This window comes from Ammospiza nelsoni, chromosome 4 (genome assembly GCF_027579445.1).
Source record: "Ammospiza nelsoni isolate bAmmNel1 chromosome 4, bAmmNel1.pri, whole genome shotgun sequence".
Classification (NCBI taxonomy): domain Eukaryota; kingdom Metazoa; phylum Chordata; class Aves; order Passeriformes; family Passerellidae; genus Ammospiza; species Ammospiza nelsoni.
Window position 1 is genome coordinate 1,993,120 of NC_080636.1, and position 17,515 is coordinate 2,010,634.

General features: G+C 46.8%; 1 protein-coding gene across 1 annotated transcript; it reads right to left on the reverse strand.

Moving 5' to 3' along the window:
- Window positions 1–1,362: 1,362 nt before the first annotated feature.
- On the reverse strand, window positions 1,363–7,498 carry LOC132072263 (T-cell surface glycoprotein CD8 alpha chain-like). Its single transcript, XM_059470429.1, has 6 exons — window positions 7,453–7,498; window positions 6,536–6,898; window positions 5,904–5,990; window positions 5,418–5,534; window positions 4,345–4,375; window positions 1,363–1,805 (listed from the first exon to the last, which is right to left on the reverse strand). Exons 1-6 carry the CDS (start codon window positions 7,496–7,498, stop codon window positions 1,760–1,762), a joined length of 690 nt encoding a protein of 229 aa, XP_059326412.1. The 3' UTR covers window positions 1,363–1,759.
- Between the last annotated feature and the right edge of the window lie 10,017 nt (window positions 7,499–17,515).

Sequence of the window (17,515 nt, forward strand, 5' to 3'; positions counted from 1 at the left end):
TTCTTTCTTACAAACAAGTAAGTTTGGAAGAACTTTGTTTTTCTTTGATTTTCTCTCCTTCCCATCTTGTTTACAGAGGAGGAGACTATCAAAGGGTTTCTTCCACTCCTCTTTTGGCCAGGTTTTTATCAGCCCCGTGACAAGAATTCCAGAGAACCCACAGACTCTTTATCTCAGTCACCTTCTTGGCAGTTTCCTGGGATGTGGGAGTGTTACTGGGCCCATCACAAATCCCTGGGAAGACAACTTCAGATGATTTTAGGCTGTGGAAAGCTGGAAGCTGAAGTCTGCTCCCTAATGCTCAGGATGGTGCATTAATCACTGGCTTTTCCCTTAGCCAAGACTTTTTCAACCCCTTGTTTATTACCTCCCTGAAGGATTTTATCTTTTCTGAGACTAGGAACCGAAGAAAGAAAGAAATAAATAATGGCCATGAACATGAATCTGACTAGAATAATTTTATTTTATTTTATATCTCAGTTCTTAAATTGCAAGTATACTAAGGAAATATTTACATGAAATACAGATCTGAAAAAGACAGAACTTACAGTAGTCCATAACATATCCCTAAAATATCAACATGGCAAACAATCTGCTTAACCAAAACAAGTGACAAAATTGGTTTTTTTAAAATCACTCAGGCATTTCCCACAGCAAGAAAGCAAATCTGACTTTCCTTACTCAGGCCAAACTCCTGCAGAAATAGGATCAGAGGTAGCAGCAGAACAAATGTGAGGGGAGGAGTGAACCTTAGCCCCCAGGACTGTAAAAACCTCAAAAGTAAGGCAATGAATCCATATTTAGCTTCTCAAAGCAGTCTTGTATTCCATTACATGAAACAACAAAAGCCCTAGGAGAGAGGGACCACAACAAGATGTGTTGAGTAAGGAAAATTATTTCTATGGCTTTGTGTAGCAAATGCCATCTCTGGCTGCATTTTGGGAGGAAATCACACAGAGCTTTGAGCAAAGGTCCAGCTCATGTCCTTATTTCTCATCACTGAGGTGTGTCAGCACCAGGATTGGCCTGGCTCTAGTGCTGAGCCCTGTCCCTGGGAGCAGAGGTGGCTTTTGGGCCTTGGCATTGCCCAGGGGAGCTCAGGGTGTGGAAGGAGCTGTGCTTCACCCCTGGCATTGCCCAGGGGAGCTCAGGGTGTGGAAGGAGCTGTGCTTGATCCCTGGCATTGCCCAGGGGAGCTCAGGGTGTGGAAGGAGCTGTGCTTCACCCCTGGCATTGCCCAGGGGAGCTCAGGGTGTGGAAGGAGCTGTGCTTGACCCCTGGCATTGCCCAGGGGAGCTCAGGGTGTGGAAGGAGCTGTGCTTCACCCCTGGCATTGCCCAGGGGAGCTCAGGGTGTGGAAGGAGCTGTGCTTGACCCCTGGCATTGCCCAGGGGAGCTCAGGGTCTGGAAGGAGCTGTGCTTCACCCCTGGCATTGCCTGGAAGAGCTCAGGGTGTGGAAGGAGCTGTGCTTGATCCCTGGCATTGCCCAGGGAAGCTCAGGGTGTGGAAGGAGCTGTGCTTCACCCCTGGCATTGCCCAGGGGAGCTCAGGGTGTGGAAGGAGCTGTGCTTGACCCTGCAGCTCACAGGAACTGCTGCTCCCTGTCCGTGTGTCCGTGCTCCCTCTTGTCTCCTCAGACCTGCAAGGGCAGAGTGGCTGAGGTGCTGTGGCCTCGTGGATTAGGTAGGAGATGGATTTCTGTGCTGACAGCTCCCAGGAGAAGACCCAGCAGCCAGGAGGAGCAGATGCTGATCTGTGCTAGTTTGGTGTCCTGGGTTTCGTGGGAGGTTTCCCGTTTGCAGGTCTGGAGGGAGAAGAGGGGATGTTTATTCAGATATAAAGAGAGAGGAGCAAGAAGGCAATTAAGACTCCTTGAGCCTTGGGCTGCAGCCAGGGACCTCCAAGAGGAGGCTGCAAAGTGTTCCTAAATCCTCTTTGTGCAGGTCAAAGGTCTGCCTCCATTTCAAGCAGTGACAGATAACAGAAGGGTATTCTCAAGATACACTGATGGTCAATTCTTATATTAATAAATAAATAAATTGGGCTTTATAAATTTACCTCAAACTTCTGCACGCTCCTGTCCTCTCATTAAGCTTTTCTCTACATTCAGAAAAGAATGAAGAAGGAAGAGCTAAGGGTTTGTGGGGGCTTTTTGAGTTAGACAGGGTGTTACAATTTCAGAGAGATTTTTTCTTGTTGGAACGTGTTGCCTGCAGAGAAGTTTAAAGGAGGCTTTCCAGACGGCCAAATTACACCCAAAATGATAAAAATGACTGCTCTCCATCAACTGAGAGTTTGATGCTGATCTGATGAGTTGGGGATTGGGCACCCCTTTTCAGGGGGATATTAATTGGTGGTGGGAAATGAATCCTTGTGCTGGCAGCAAGGATGGCAGGGCAGATGCTGGGGAGCTTTGTGAGGGATGAATTGCAGTGTTACCTTCTACAGAGCTTCCTTGCACTGAGCAGGAGCTGCTCAGAGCAGCAGAAAATTCCTCTCTAAATCAAACCCGAAATATGGTACAAGAGCTAAAACTGCAATATGGTACAATAGCAAAAACGAGAGCTCTGTCAAGTTGAGGGCTGCTGAAGGAGAGCCATCCTTGAGGAGATGATTTCCTGAGGCTCCTCTGCATCAGGGCAGAGTGGGAGAGCTCTGCTGGGTGTTTTTCTCCCCACAGAGACAGAACATCCTTGCACAGAGCTGGCAACAGGGCTTGAGATAAGGGAAAACTGCAAACATTCTCCTAAACAAGGCTGCATGAAGAGCTCTTCCTTATCATTTCTCCCCTGGAAAGGCAGAGAAGGATCAGGAAAGCTCTGGGTGTGATAAATATCCCCTGTGAAAATGACAGTCTGTTCCATTCTACAGACAGTTTAAAAAATGCCACCTGCCTTTGAAAGAAAAATAAATTTGTAGGGATCCATTTCCTACTAATGCTGGGGAGGGACTGTATTAATTTGGAGAACTAAATGGCAATTACCTCTTGTACTAAAAAGCCCATGGATGTATAACAGGGAACAGGAATTATCTGGTTTAAAAGATGCTTTGATTGGCAAAGAATGAGGCTCCAGAGGTGTGAAAATGCTGTTCCAAAGCTTCTTGGGCACCCAGCTGTGCCAAGCACCAGCCCAGCCCTGGTTGCCTTTGGGCAGTAATGGGGATTTCCTGGTGTCTCTCTTGCCACAAGCCCCAGGGTGCACAAATGTAGGGGAATAGAGTATAGGTAAACAAAGGTAGTTTAGAAAGTAATCTTATCCCCTAAAGAGTTGCAGCTGGGTTAATTATTAAGGATCAGGAGCAGGCCTGATGTTAACAGGCCACACCTGTAGCAAATCAGAAGAGTGTTATAAAAGAGTGGGTTGGTGGGAACTGCAGTCAGTTGGCTGCTGTGAAGACAAGGAAGAGTCAGTGCCCAGAGGAGCTGCCTACAAGAAACATCAAGGAGTACAAAACTCCAGCAATATGGAACCCTTGCAATGTAACGACAATAGAACTCTTGTGCTATAATGACAACACACAAAACCTGCAGAAGTGGTTTTGTTCAGAGCAGCAGGAGTGACAAACCAGCTGCAGGGAGGTCGATTTGCAGAAGCAAAATGTGTGTGGGCAAAAAGCATTTCCTGTCCCAAACCAAGACATTGCAATTCTCATTCTGATGGTGTTTTCCTGGTCACCCAGGGTGAGCTGGGCAGGCAGGAGGGAAAGCATAAAGAAAAGGTTCCTGTGTGCCCTAGAAACTGGGTTACCCCTCAGTCTATCCCTGTCTGCACTGGTGTTTCCTGTGAGGCTGCAGCAGCTGCTCCTCAGTGCCTGGGGGAAACTGAGGCAGGAGCCCTGGTGCAGCATGGTGCAGAGGGGGATTTGGGGTGCAGGAACTTACATGGGAACCATGGGCACATCTGAATAGGCAGCCATGGTTTGGGGAAGGGATGGAATATGGTCACCCCCAAGCTCGAGCTGGGAATGGTGCATTGGAAGCACAGAAATGTGGTGAGTTATGAGCACTGGGTGATGCACAAAGCTTCTGGGCTGCCACAAACACCTCCTGTCCTTCTGTTTTGTACCTGCTGCTGGGTGAGAGCTCAATGATTTGAATGACTTAATAGTTGTAAAACCAAAGAAAAAACCTAAACAGATAAAAAACCCCAAGCAAAACCAAAAACAGAGAACAGGAGAACCTTCTGTTCTGTTTTTGCCCTTAAGTCATTGCTCAGGCTCCTCCCAGCCATCTTCTATCAGATGAAGCATTTTTAGGTTGCTTTTTGGCACCTGCCTCCTTTATCTCTTGGGGATGAGATGTTGCCAAGTTGAAGAGGAAAATGCCAGGGCCTGTCACTCACCTCTTGCACCTGCATCTTCGTCTTCTGGTTTCTAAGAAAAGAGAGAAAATGTTTTAGTTCAAAGGTGCCAAGGGACAGCTCATGAAAGAAACACTCCAGTGAGGCAGGGCTGGTGCTCCCCTGCAGCTGATATCTTTAATAACAGATAAACCAGGCCTATTTTTGAGGAAATCCATGCCAGGGAGAGGTGCTGCAGCTCGTGTCACCCCAGTAATCCACTTAAATATTTTCATGAATTAATCTTTGAGGTGAGTAGCAGCAGCAGGGTCAGCCTGAGAATTCACTGAGGGTGAATTAGTTCTGTTTTCTGTCTCCAGTGACTTTGGGGCATTGCTGAAAATCCCTCAATAATTTCTGCAGCAGGTGAGGGGCAGTGATGCCACATCATGTGCACCCAAGGTAAAAATGCTCTCCTCCATTCTAGCCTCTGTGTTGTTACATTGGGGTAGATTAAGCCAAATAAATTAATTATTTAATTATTTTATTTGATTATTTAATTATTTAATTATGGCCCGGCCATTAATTTTAGACTAAGGTAAAAATCCGTCCTGAAGGGCTTGGCAATTGCTGCAGAAATTACCTGCAGCTGAGGGCTTTTCACTGATCATATTGTAATGAAGTTTCTCATCTGGTTCCAGCTTGAGATGCTACTCTCAGCATGTGCTGGAGCAGATTTACTCTGTTAGGTCAGAATGTTTCAGGCTCTGGGGAATTTACCCTCTGACACACCCATTGATAAGCCCAGACAGTTGGTAGAGTTAAGTACTGTCTCTTTCTAATCTATTTTTCTTCCTTGAAAGTCTTTTCCATCATAAATAATTTCCTGACTGATTCTAAGTTGATAATTCTTTCTCATCCTAACCCTAGTGATGAGGATTAAAACGCAGACACTGATTTTAGCAGTGCTCCTTGTCTTGCATTGGCTGTGTTCTGATTTTCAGCTGCCTCCCCAGAGTGCCAGAACATCCACGTCCCTGTGGGCTCAGAGCAGGGATGGGTCTGGAGAGGGGTGTGGGGATGGGTCTGGAGAGGGGTGTGGGGATGGGTCTGGAGAGGGGTGTGGGGAGCCTTACGTTGGCACAGCACGATGGTGATCACCAGGGCAAGCAGGAGCAGGAGGCAGGCACCTGCCAAGGGCACCCAGATGAAGGTGTGGCAGAAGAAATTCAGATCTCCCTGCATTCTTCCCTCTGCAGGAAGAGAGAAGATGGAATGTCCACCAAGTGCCCAAGACACTTCTGGTGTCAGCGTTTTCCTGGGGACTCGAGGGAGGAGATGTGGGCAAAAGTTTTCTCCTGTTTCCTGCTGAGGCTAAAAGCAGCTCCAGCCAACAAGGCTCTCCCCTCCCTCCCCATATCCCTGCTGTGTCCAGGCATGCTCAAACATTTTACATCATATTTAGCCATTCTTAGGTTGAAGGAAATATTGGAATTTAATTCTTAAAGAAGCTCTGTGGATCTTCTCTCTCCCTCCCAATCCCAAAATACCTGCAGGATCCCCCTTGGCATCAGTGAACAAGGGTGCAGCCCATCCCCTCTCCCTCCCTGCATTCAGGTTACCTGGATCTGCAGTTGTGAGGTTGGGCTCCTCAGTGGTGCTGCCCTGGGTGGTGGGTGCTGGTGTGCTGGGTGCCACTGTGGTGGGGGCTGTAAGTGAAATGGGTTAATTCAGCATGTACAGAAATACAATAAAACAGATTTCTCCTGCCTTTCTACTCTCTTACCCCTGCCAGGGCACGGGTGCTCCTGAGTTCAGCTCCAGGAGAACTTCACAGAGCCCATCCTGGACGGGGACTCCCAAAACCCAAGGGAGGGAGCTGCAGCCTGCTTGTTTCTCACTTTGTGACACCACCCCCACAAAGCCTGAGCCCCCTGAGCTTTTGGGAGCTGCGTGTGCTGAGGAGGGAGAGGGTGGTGCTGGACTTTGCTTTAATGCTCTCCCCTCAGAGCCATGGCTGGGGTGGGGAAGATGGGCATGGGGAGATGCAGCCCAATGATGTTTGCCTTTGGGCAGGAGGAGAGGTGGGAAGCAGGGAGGCTGTGGCAGGAGGAGCAGGGGTTGCTCACAGGATGCCCTGGGCAAGCCAGCAGGGAAATGGGGTTTGTGGAGGGATGGTGCTTACGAAGGGCACGGGCAGGAGGTGCTGGGCATTTTGGCAGGGCTGGGTGAGGCTGGGGAAGGTGTTGCTGACCTGGGAGGAAGGCTCGCTGGCCAGGGCTGAAGTGCAGCATTTGGTTGAGATTCATCACACAGAAATAGCTGCCCTGGTCCCGTGGTGTGAAAGATGTCACTGCCAGCCGATAGATCGTGCTGTCTTTGCTCGCCTCAAAGAGTGTGGACGTTCTCTGCCCCCCCTCAAACGTGAGCCGGGACATGGAATTGATGAAGGCAATGAAGTGAAGGGTCCCACTGCTGTCCTGGCGGATCCAGGATGCCCCATGGCTCCTGTCAGTGTGACACTCCAGCTCCAGCCTCTGTCCCACCCGGAGCTGCCCGATGTCCTTGGGAGACCTGACCTTCATCTCAAGTTTCTGGCCGTAGATGCCAGGGCAGCCTGCAGGAGAGAAATCCCTGCTGGAACCACTTGGGAAGAGTCAAAGGGTTCTCTGAGGAAACCTCCCTTTCTATGTGCTGGAAGTTCAAATGGAGAGGGAAGACCTCACTGTCTGGAGGATGTGAAGGGTTCCTTGGAGTCCTTGCTGGAAGGGTGCATGGAGGGTGCTCAGCAATCCCGGGCTTGAGAGATGGGTGCTGCCCTTCCAGTGTCTTCTCAGGGATGTTACACCTTCCCAGCTTCTCTGAAGTGACTCCATTTACACTTCTTGCAAAGCCTTTTTATTCCCACCCTTCTCCCTCCCCTCTGGAAGCACTCATTGGATCCATCTCCGTTCCCAGTGCAGGTGGTGCTGCAGCTGCCCCTCTGGCTGCCCTTTGCTGCCTGAGGTGATGCCACCCTTCCTTCCAAACTCACTGAGCGCACCTCAAGGTCAGCCTTTTTGGTTTGCTTTTTACCCCCTTAATCATTTGCCCCAGTGTCTTGGATTCAATAGAAAGGTTTTCCTTGTCCCTGCCGGTGAAGGGGCTGCACAGCCCCGTGTCCGTACTCACAGAATCCCAGAGCGAGCAGCAGAAGCGGGGCAGGAGACGTGTCCATCTTCCCCTGGGGTGCCTGTGCTTGGGGCTGCTGCAGAGCAGCTGAGAAGATCTCTGTCACTTGGCTTGGGAGGCTGTGTCACTCTTTGGGGAGGATGTGATGTCACCAGGACCCTCTTGGGTAGGGAGGTGATGCTCGGCATCTGCGGCGTAACGAGGACTGAAAAGATTCCTGAAGAAATTAATTGTCCAGAGTTTATACATCCTTATCAGTTCTTAATGGTGCCTCAAGGTTTTCTCCTGGATGCGTTCCCTGGAGATCCAGTGGTGCTGCTCATGGCTGAGGTAGGACCAGCCAGCACAGGCTGCTCTCCCCAGCCCCCTGGGGACCCACAGCAGCTCCAGCTCTGCAGGAGTTATGGATGAGTCCCATGCTTTTGGTGCAGGCTGCACTTTGCTCTTCTTGGCAGGGATTCTGCCTCCTCCTTAGCACACTCAAGGGGTCTCACGTGGATGGCAGAGCCCAGACTGTTTTTGTCACCCAGCAAGTGGGACACAGGTGTTTCATGGCACAGAGACACAGATCATTCATCTCCAAGCACACAGCTGGGTCCTTCAGGTGCCTGATTGTTGTCTCTGCAATTCTGCTTTGTTTAATTCTTCCTTGTAATTTCAAAACTCTTCGTGCAGGGCAGGTGGTCTGTGAGCAGAAACTTCGTGTGAGAACCCAATGTCCAGCATGTGCTTTGCATTTTGTTTGTTTTACCAACTTGTGGTTTTCTTCTCTCACCACAAGTGTTTCCTCTCTGCCAAAAAAATCCCCTTGTGTGCCTCAATGGCCCTTGCTGCTGCCTCCAGGTCACCACTGGCACATAGGGATGGGTGATGCTTCCTTGAGCTTTAAAAACACACAGTAACAGCAATTTCACCAGCCTGCAAGGGGCTGGGCTGGTGTCTGATTTCTTTCTTTCTTCCTGGCTTTCCTGTTCATTTTTTTTCTATTTTTTTTTCCATTACCCCTCTGCAAAGAAAGCCCCTTTTACCTGGATCTGTCAGAAAGTAGGTGCTGCTGAGTTTGATGCCATTTCTGTTGGGGCTCAGAGCTGAATCACTGAAAACAATTTAGGAACTGGGTTTACTTCTCTGGTCTTCTATGTTGGTGAGTGAAGAAAGCTCATGTTAGGCCTGCTGAGATATGTGAAACTCATGCTTTTGTTAGGCTGGGAGGCTTGTAATGTCTACCTTAAATAAAGCAAATAAAAGTAAAATGGAAATGAACGTGCTGGCCAATGAGGATGGGACAAAAATGTCGTCAGTTCTGGGTTCTCACTGTGCTGCAGTGAGCGCGCAGTGCGTGTCCTCGAGATGTGCTGGATGTGCTGGGAGAACCTGTGCATTTACAGGCTCATCCAGGAAGGGCTGCTGCCTTTCTTAACAGGGATATCTCATTTCTTTCTTGTCTGTGACAAGCAGTAAATTTTACATGAATCAGCCCAGGGTACCAAAGTGGTGCCCAGATATTCCTCTCCTCTGTGTGGAGGTGTTCTTGATCTCAGTCCTCTTTGCTCACAGACTGAGCTGATTTCCAGGCAAGGCCACCTTTTCCCCTGCTAATGAATATATCCTATAAAGACAAGGCAAAACCTTATTGTCACTGGGAGATATGGCTGCAGGAGGGCTGGCACACATTGCTTTTTTACTGATTTCTGTGATAAGGTGTTGTGTAGTACAAAGCTATTTCTATTTTGCATAGCGACAAAGAAGAAAAAATAAAGTTGCAGTGACAATCATTTGATTAGGAAAAGTTCCAGAACACAAACAGGATCTCTAGGAAAAAAGCTCTGGTTTAAAATCAACACTTGTATAAATAATTTAGATTGGTTAATGTAAGTTTAATACTGATGACCAACTCTAAAACTGGGGGGAGAAGGTGGGAAATCAGATTAATTAAAGAATCTCCTTGATTTTTTTATGTTCTGGTTTGCCTGTTTGTCCTCTATACAGGATTTTAGAATGGGCTGTCACTGTTTGAGGACCTAAGCCAAATCAATGAACACCAGCATTGTTTTATTAGTAATTTAGTTAGTAAATTCTGTTGTAGGGTCACTAGTATGATATGACTAAGGAAAAACAAAAAATACTCAACCAGTTACCTCTGCAGAGCATCATATAAGAGAAGTCAGGAGACCAGACAGGTTGATTAGAAAGGAGAAGTAGTTTCTTTTTTCTCCCAAACCTACATATAAGTTTTATTTTACTCACAGCTAAGGTTACAGGGCTCTTATTCCTTTGCACTCCAACCTAAGTTGCTTATGACTGAGGTTTATATTTATATACTAGGGCCAGCTTAGATCTCTATTTAATTAATGTCAAATAATTAGTGAAAGACAGGAGCAAGGAGACAAGAGACAAAATCATGCAGGATGAGAAGAGTAACAAGGATTCACCTGGTTTTGATCAGGGCTAGCAGGAGGTGAATTTAGAATTCATTTTCTCTGTTTCCTTACATCCATTTGACAGAGAAGGAACGGGAAACAAGAGGGAGCTGAGGCACCAGAACATGCTGAGCTTTGGATATGTTTGATTTTGTGGAAAGCTCTCAGGGGCTTTTTCAAGGGGTAAGAACTCTCCAGTTTCTCAGAGCCAACCATAGCAGACACTGCCTGGATGTGCCCCAGTGTTGAGAGGCTGGAGCTCCTCTGGGACGTGGCAGTGGCGCTGCCGTGGTCGGTGAGCACCAAAGGAGCACCGCAATGACTGTGCCCATTGTTCTGCTGCCCGTGGCATCTCCTAGTGCTCCACAAGGACATCCCACTGCCAGGCAGTGATGCCACCTTCCTGAGGATGAGCAGATGCTCTTGGATCCCTGTGAGGGGTCAGTGATACCAGCTGAGGGGTGACACCAGATTTTTCCACAGCACCTCTGACTCTTCCTGCTCCTAACCCTTGGAGGATTGCATTAAATTTTTCCATTCCATTTTCATAACCAAGAATGGAAAGTTTCAATGAAGACCTCAAAATTTAGTGGCAAGTTACCAGCATTGTTTTTTGAACAAAGGGAAAAAGACCCTGTTGAGGCTGTAGCACGCAGCTTTTCCGGTGTGAAGCTGTGGTTTGTGAGCCCCTTGCTGCCCCCCTTTCTTTGCAAAGCTGCAGCACTCAAAGGGCTTTGCAGAATGTCAAGTGCACCAGCCACCAGCCAGGCACTCATGCTGTTTTTCCTCTGCAGCCAGTGTTTCCAGTTTGGTGGCCAGTGCTGCCCACTGCTCTGGGTGCTCTGTGTGCACGTCACTTACCTTAAAATCCAGAATGCAAACCACAAACCCTCCTGTGCTCTCACCTCTCCTTGGAGCAGCCTTTAACTGACCACAGGGTGGAAACTCTCCACAATCTCCAGGCTTGTTGGTACCTCAGATGAAAGTTTGATAGGAGACCTGGATGTGTTGTGAGTTTTCCTTGTGGGAAACTTCCTCTCTTGATGCTGCAGAGCTCATTTGTGCTGGCATTCAGTAAATCAGCAATTTGTGGTGGTATCTTTTGGGGGCTGGTGACAATGTACTCTGCCAGTGCCCCAGCTCCAGTTAACAGTGGGCAGGCTGGTTTTTCTGCCTCTTTAATCTAAATACCACAGATTCATACTAGAATTAAAAAAGAACCTTATGTTTTTCTAAGTCTATATATAGACTCAAGAAAAGGTAAATTCTCTGACTGGCTCTAACATATATATATATATATATATATATATATATATATATATATATGTTTGTTTTTTTTTTGTCTGAACTGTTCAAGTAGATGAACTGGTCTCATTTTCTCATTTCCAGTTCTCACAATCACATTTCTGCGGGGTTCAAGGCACTGTTTGATTGTTGTCCTCTGAGTCCAGCTCCTTTCCAGGCTCTCACAGCCTTAGTGCAATCCCCACAGCTGATGTCTTCTGTTGTCACCAATCCAGAGTCTTGTCATGTCTGGTCTCCTTTGCTGCACACTGACCTTCTTCCCCAGCCACCCTGGGCAGGAAATCCTGGTGGAGATCCCTCAGGGAGTTTCTGGGTCCATTTATGTGGTGCAGGAGGACTTTCCCAGAGCAGGGTATTGCTGTGCATCTTTACTGTTAAAGTCTTTGAAAGGGAACTAATTTCCACAGCAGGTCACAGCTAATGGAAATGGAAGAAAGGTTCCCACTTCTGTTCTCCACCTCTCCTGCTGGCAGGATGGAAACCAATGGCTTGCTGGAGACAACTTGCTTCATCCATTTTGTGGTCCTATTAATAGTGTTCGCTAGCTTGTACAGATTATTTCTTCTCAATTTTGCATTTATTTGAAAAAACCCCAACCCCCTCTGTTGATTTAGACCTGTAAGATGCAGTCCTAAGCCACAACACCCTGTACAAAAGGGGCAGGGTGGGAGGGATGGTGGCATCAAAAAGCAGCAGCTGGTTTAATGCTCTCCTACATCAACAACACAAACTGGATTTGGTGTTGAGTTCACTTTTAACAGCACTGCAAGAGAAGAGTGTGATTGTTCTTCCCATGCCTGTTCTCCTGCAGGCACCACTGCACTCCCTGATTGTGAGTGTTGGGCTCAGAGGGCAAATGGCAAATCATGTCTAAACAAATCCTGCAAACTTTATTTTTATGCGCATTAATTTGTTTTCATTTATGTGTTGCAAATACAGAACTGCAGAAGGATTTTATAGAGAGTGGGCAATGCAGGGGAAGGTGAAATTTGGAGTAGGTTGTTGTGAAGCGTTGCATGAAAGGAAAATCAGTCCAGTCTTGGTTATAAAATTTGGGTTAAGACGGGTACTACCATGGGAATACCAGCTCTTTTCCCAGCAGGAGAAGCAAATTGGATGTCAGCAGGTAGGAAGGAAATTAGATTTAAACCAGAGAGCACAGCTTTGCCATTGTGTGGTCCAATGGACCACAGCCAAGGCATGGCCCAATGCACTGCATAAATCCTGAATGCTGTGTTCCTCTCACCCCTCATCTCACAGAGGGGACTCAAATAAGAATAGTAGAGCAAGAGAAGGTTCAGAGCAGAACAAAATGTGGGGTCAGAGGTCTGGGATGGATTTTGTGTGTCAAGCTAAGACTCTTTACCCTGAAAAGCTGATTTAAATGGATTTACACTAAAGGTCTCCAGGGTAAGGAGTGGCTGGGAAGGAGTGGAGAATATTTCCTGCTTTTTTCAATACAGAAAGGAAGGGGCAGCAGGTGAAGCTGATGCTGGATGAGGCTGAAAGCAAAATAATTCCTTCACCCTGGGATGTCCCTGACAAAGGACACTGTGAATGCAGGGCCTGGACAAATGCTTGGGAGAGAGGCTCATTGTGGGTTACTCATAGACAGCAACAGGCTCAGGAAATCTAGTTAGTTAAAAATACACTGAACATTAAGGGAGAGTGTCATATGTGATTTTCTTGTCATTATTACTTAGCCATGTGCTCACAGCCAGTGCTGGAGACAGGATGGTTGTCTGCAGGAACCTTTGCTTTGAACCAAACCTGTCATTTTTATATTCTTAAATGTGAGATCTCATTACAATGTGTCATTTTAAGGAAGCCATTTGTTACAAAACCCCACATTCATTTCCTCTGAAATGCTATTAATTTTCCAATTATCTCATTCTTTAATGCTGGGCACTTTAATCTTCCTTAGCTGTTCACCCTGCACAAGGACAATTATCCCAACAACAGATCCTGTGGTTTTTCAGGAGAACATTTATCTCTCTTGGAAAAGGGATAATGGCCAGCAAAGATGTTTGACCCTGGGCAACCACCTCAGTTTGTGTTCCAGCTTTAGGAAAGTAAGGATTGCCCAAATTTGGGGACCAGGAGAATTTGCACAGAGGCATCTTCTGGCATTTCCTTGGGCATGTCACCTTGGGCTCTGCACAGGGGGATGTGACCCATGTTTTTAATTGTGTCAAAATTATCCTGGCTATGACAGTGATGGGTGCCAGATCAAAATGAAAGGACCTGAGGAAAGGCATCAATTATAGCAATGGCTGTTCCACCACTGCTCTGACTCATTTCCTCCTGCATCCAGGTGACTTGAGACATGTACTTTAATAACAGGAATGTCATTTGCAGCTCATTGCTCAGGGCAGGAATATACAATCCCAGCCCCCAGGAAAATTTCATGTCAATTTTTTTTTAAGTGACTGGTAGGAAATACCCTAACTTGAATTTTGCATTCAGTGTTGATGTTAAGGCATCATGTTTTGAAGCCCATGAAATTGGGCATCAGTGCAGCCCAGCTCTCCCTAAGGCATCCGGCAGTGAGCTTACCTCGTGCTTGTGCTGGATGATTGCACTTGGGCTTTGTTGAAGAATGGCAGCAGTTCTTCAGGCCAGGAGTCCCCAGAACTCAGAATCTCATCCCTGCTGTGCCTGAAGAGGGGTCAGATATTGACAGAACAAGGGGAGCTGGCCTCAGGTTGAGCCAGAGGATGTTCAGTTGGATATTAGGAAAAATTTCCTCACTGAAGGCTAAGAACAGGAACAGGCTGCCCAGGGCAGTGGTGGAGTCACCATCACCGGGAGTGCTCAAAAAACAAGCAGACATTGCACTTTGGCATTGAGGCATTGGGTCAAAGATTGGACTTGATGATCTTGGAGGTAATTCCCAACTGAAATGATTCTCTGGTTCTGTGCTGTGGTGGCCCTCAGCTGTGGTGCTGCCATGTGGAAGAGCAGCATGCACCTCTGAGAATGCTGTGCCTGTCCCCAGAGCCCAGCAGGAAGGGTTTGTGCAGCATTTCATGGTGCCTGCAGGGCCCAGCAGGAAGGGTTTGTGTGCATGTCATGGTGCCTGCAGGGCCCACAGCCCAGCAGGAAGGGTTTGTGTGCATGTCATGGTGCCTGCAGGGCCCAGAGCCCAGCAGGAAGGGTTTGTGTGCATGTCATGGTGCCTGCAGAGCCCAGCAGGAAGGGTTTGTGTGCATGTCATGGTGCCTGCAGAGCCCAGCAGGAAGGGTTTGTGTGCATGTCATGGTGCCTGCAGAGCCCAGCAGGAAGGGTTTGTGTGCATGTCATGGTGCCTGCAGAGCCCACAGCCCAGCAGGAAGGGTTTGTGTGCATGTCATGGTGCCTGCAGAGCCCACAGCCCAGCAGGAAGGGTTTGTGTGCATGTCATGGTGCCTGCAGAGCCCAGCAGGAAGGTTTGTGTGCATGTCATGGTGCCTGCAGAGCCCACAGCCCAGCAGGATGTGTGCTGAGTGAGATCAACACCCAGCTCTGGGCACAGAGACGTCTCCGAAGCCACAGCCTTCCTCCCTGCTGAGCCCTGAGGGGAAGGAGGGTGGCTGCACCCCAGATTTTGGTGCCTGCTGAGGAGAGGGTGTTTGCACACCCGATTTTGGGGCCTGCTGAGGGGAAGGAGGGAGGCTGCTCACCAGATTTTGGGGCCTGCTGAGGGGGGGTTGTTTGCACACCCGATTTTGAGGCCTGCTGAAGGGAAGGAGGGTGGTTGCACACCAGACTTTGGGGCCTGCTGAAGGGAAGGAGGGTGGTTGCACACCAGACTTTGGAGCCTGGCCTCCTGGCTGGATGCTCTGAGCAGCAAAGCCAGCGTGGTTTGCATCTGGAGCAGGGTCAGGCTGGCTGCTCTGGGCACTGAGGAGGGGCTGGCACTGGCAGGGTGCCCGTGGTGCTTGGCACCAGCCTGGGGATGGGCTCAGCACAGAATCTCAGAGTTGTTTAGGCTGGAGAAGAACTTTAATGTCATTGAGTCTAATCCTTGGCCCAGCACTGCCAAGGCCACCACCAAAGCATGTCCCCAAGTGCCACATCTACATGTCTTTTAAACCCCTCCAGGGATGGGGACTCCACCACTCCTTCCACATTCCTTCACTTCTTTCAGTGAAGAAATTTTTCCTCATATCTGATCTGAAACTCCCCTGGCACAACTTCAAACCATTTCCTCTTGTCCTGGCTTTTCTTTGGAGGTGTCCATTGCTCCCAGTGCTCTGCAGAGGGAATTCCAGAATTTTTTGCTGTTTCTCAGCAAAGCTCAAGCCCTTGGGAATAAAATCAGTATTGCAAAACTTCTCCATATTTCTCCAGGATCAATTTTTTTTGCTGCCTGATGGAGAGACTCAGTCCTGGGCAAGACAAAACCTAGCCCTGACTCATTGCTGGGGCCAAAAAGGGACAAGGAGACAAAATTTGAGGTGGCTGTATCAACCTGGGGGCCTGAGAGCTCCCTCCAATCCAAGGAGCTTTAGGGAGAGCATGGAGAGGGCTTTTGTCACCATGATATTTTCTGAAAAATCCTCTTCGCCAGGATTTCTTCTCCTGGGAAGCTGAGAAGCCTCAGAAAAGAATGAAAACAAGAATTATCTGATTTGCTTCTCCTGTGTTTGCTGCTTTGGAATGTGGTTTGGACATTGCTTACCAACAGGTGCATCTTTGATTGGTTCCATGTGAATTGTTTTTAATTAATGATCAATCACAGCCAGCTGTGTTGGACTCTGAGGAGTGTCACAAGTTTTTATTATTCATTCTTGTTAAGCCTTCTGTCTGTATCCTTCTCTTTAGCATAGTTTTAGTATAGCTAATATAACATAACATAACATAACATAACATAACATAACATAACATAACATAACATAACATAATATAAATCAGCCTTCTGAGAACATGGAGTCAGATTCTCATCTCTCACCTCATCCTGGGGACCCTCACAAACACCTCTGGCTTTGCCATCTGAACAAGTTTCCTTTGCTTATTGACTTCCAGCTGAGCCATTCATCTTAGGGATTTGGGGGTTTTAATTAAATAAACTAAATAATTTTTCTGCGTGAGATCCCTGTTGCAACAGCACTTAGAGCTGTTGTGCCTGGCAGAGAAAAGATTGAGCTTGATGTCATCACTGGGGTGTTTTTTTGGAGTGTTTCATATCTGGTTTTCATTTATTACCTAGATCAGAAAGTGTAAATAGCAATAATGATTCTCTCTTTCTTAAAAGTGTGATGCAGCCCCCTTTCAGGCACATGTGCATCTTACAGGCTAAATGAGAAGTTGAACTTTAGTAGAAAAACACAAATGCCTAAGGGAGGAATGTTAAAGGCTTCTGTCATCTTGCAAACATTTAAAACATGGGAGAGTTTTGCTTCAGGTGGAAGAACCTCTGGTGTATGAACTCCAATTAACCTTTCTCATAGCAAAGTAGTGGAGGAGCAAAATACAAACCTTATAAAATTCATTTTTGACTTGGTCCAATATGGGTTCTGCTTAAATGAATGCTGGAATAACATATATTTGTTATAATAACGTAATATATACAATATATAATATATATAATGTAATATCTGTAATCCCACAGAAGCTGCAGATCTCACCCTGAGTGCACTCATTATGGGTATATTGATATACACAAGTACTTGTTATTTCAGCAAATAATATATACTTCAATATACAGAAATTATATTAAACAATATTAGAATCATATATTAAAAAAAACCAATTTCTTGTTTATATAAGCCAGAAATTTAACACATTGCTATTTTTGGCTTATTGAAGTCCAAGAAAATAGAGGCAAAAAGTACTAATGCTACCAGGAGGTAGTTTCTTTATTCCTAGAGGGTTTTTTGATTTTATACAGTGACAGAAAAAGACATTTAGAAATTCCCACTTAACAGATCTGACCTGAATGATTTGAAGTCCTGGTGTGAATCCATTTCCCCTGCCAGGACAACATATTTAATAAACAGCTGCAGTGCATGGAGCTGTTCTGGGTGATGATAAATCTGAAGGAATTTAAAGAGCACCCATGGATAAAGTATCTCCTTTTTTTTTGGCACAGATTTCAAGTTGAATAATTTAATAGAGGCGTTATTCAGCCTTTCTCCGTTACTGTGCCTTACCCAGCAGTTTCTAACTGAAAAATTGGTTTTTATATATTAGGAGCTTTAAACTCAGAGATAACTTTACTCTTCTGTCAATAATTTGCTTTCAGCTGAATGTTTTTAACTGCACCTGATTTGGTTTGCTTTTCTGTATCATAAAAACACAGACCACCCACATAAAAATGACTGAGCAGTTCAAAAGAAAAAAAGAAATACTGAGCA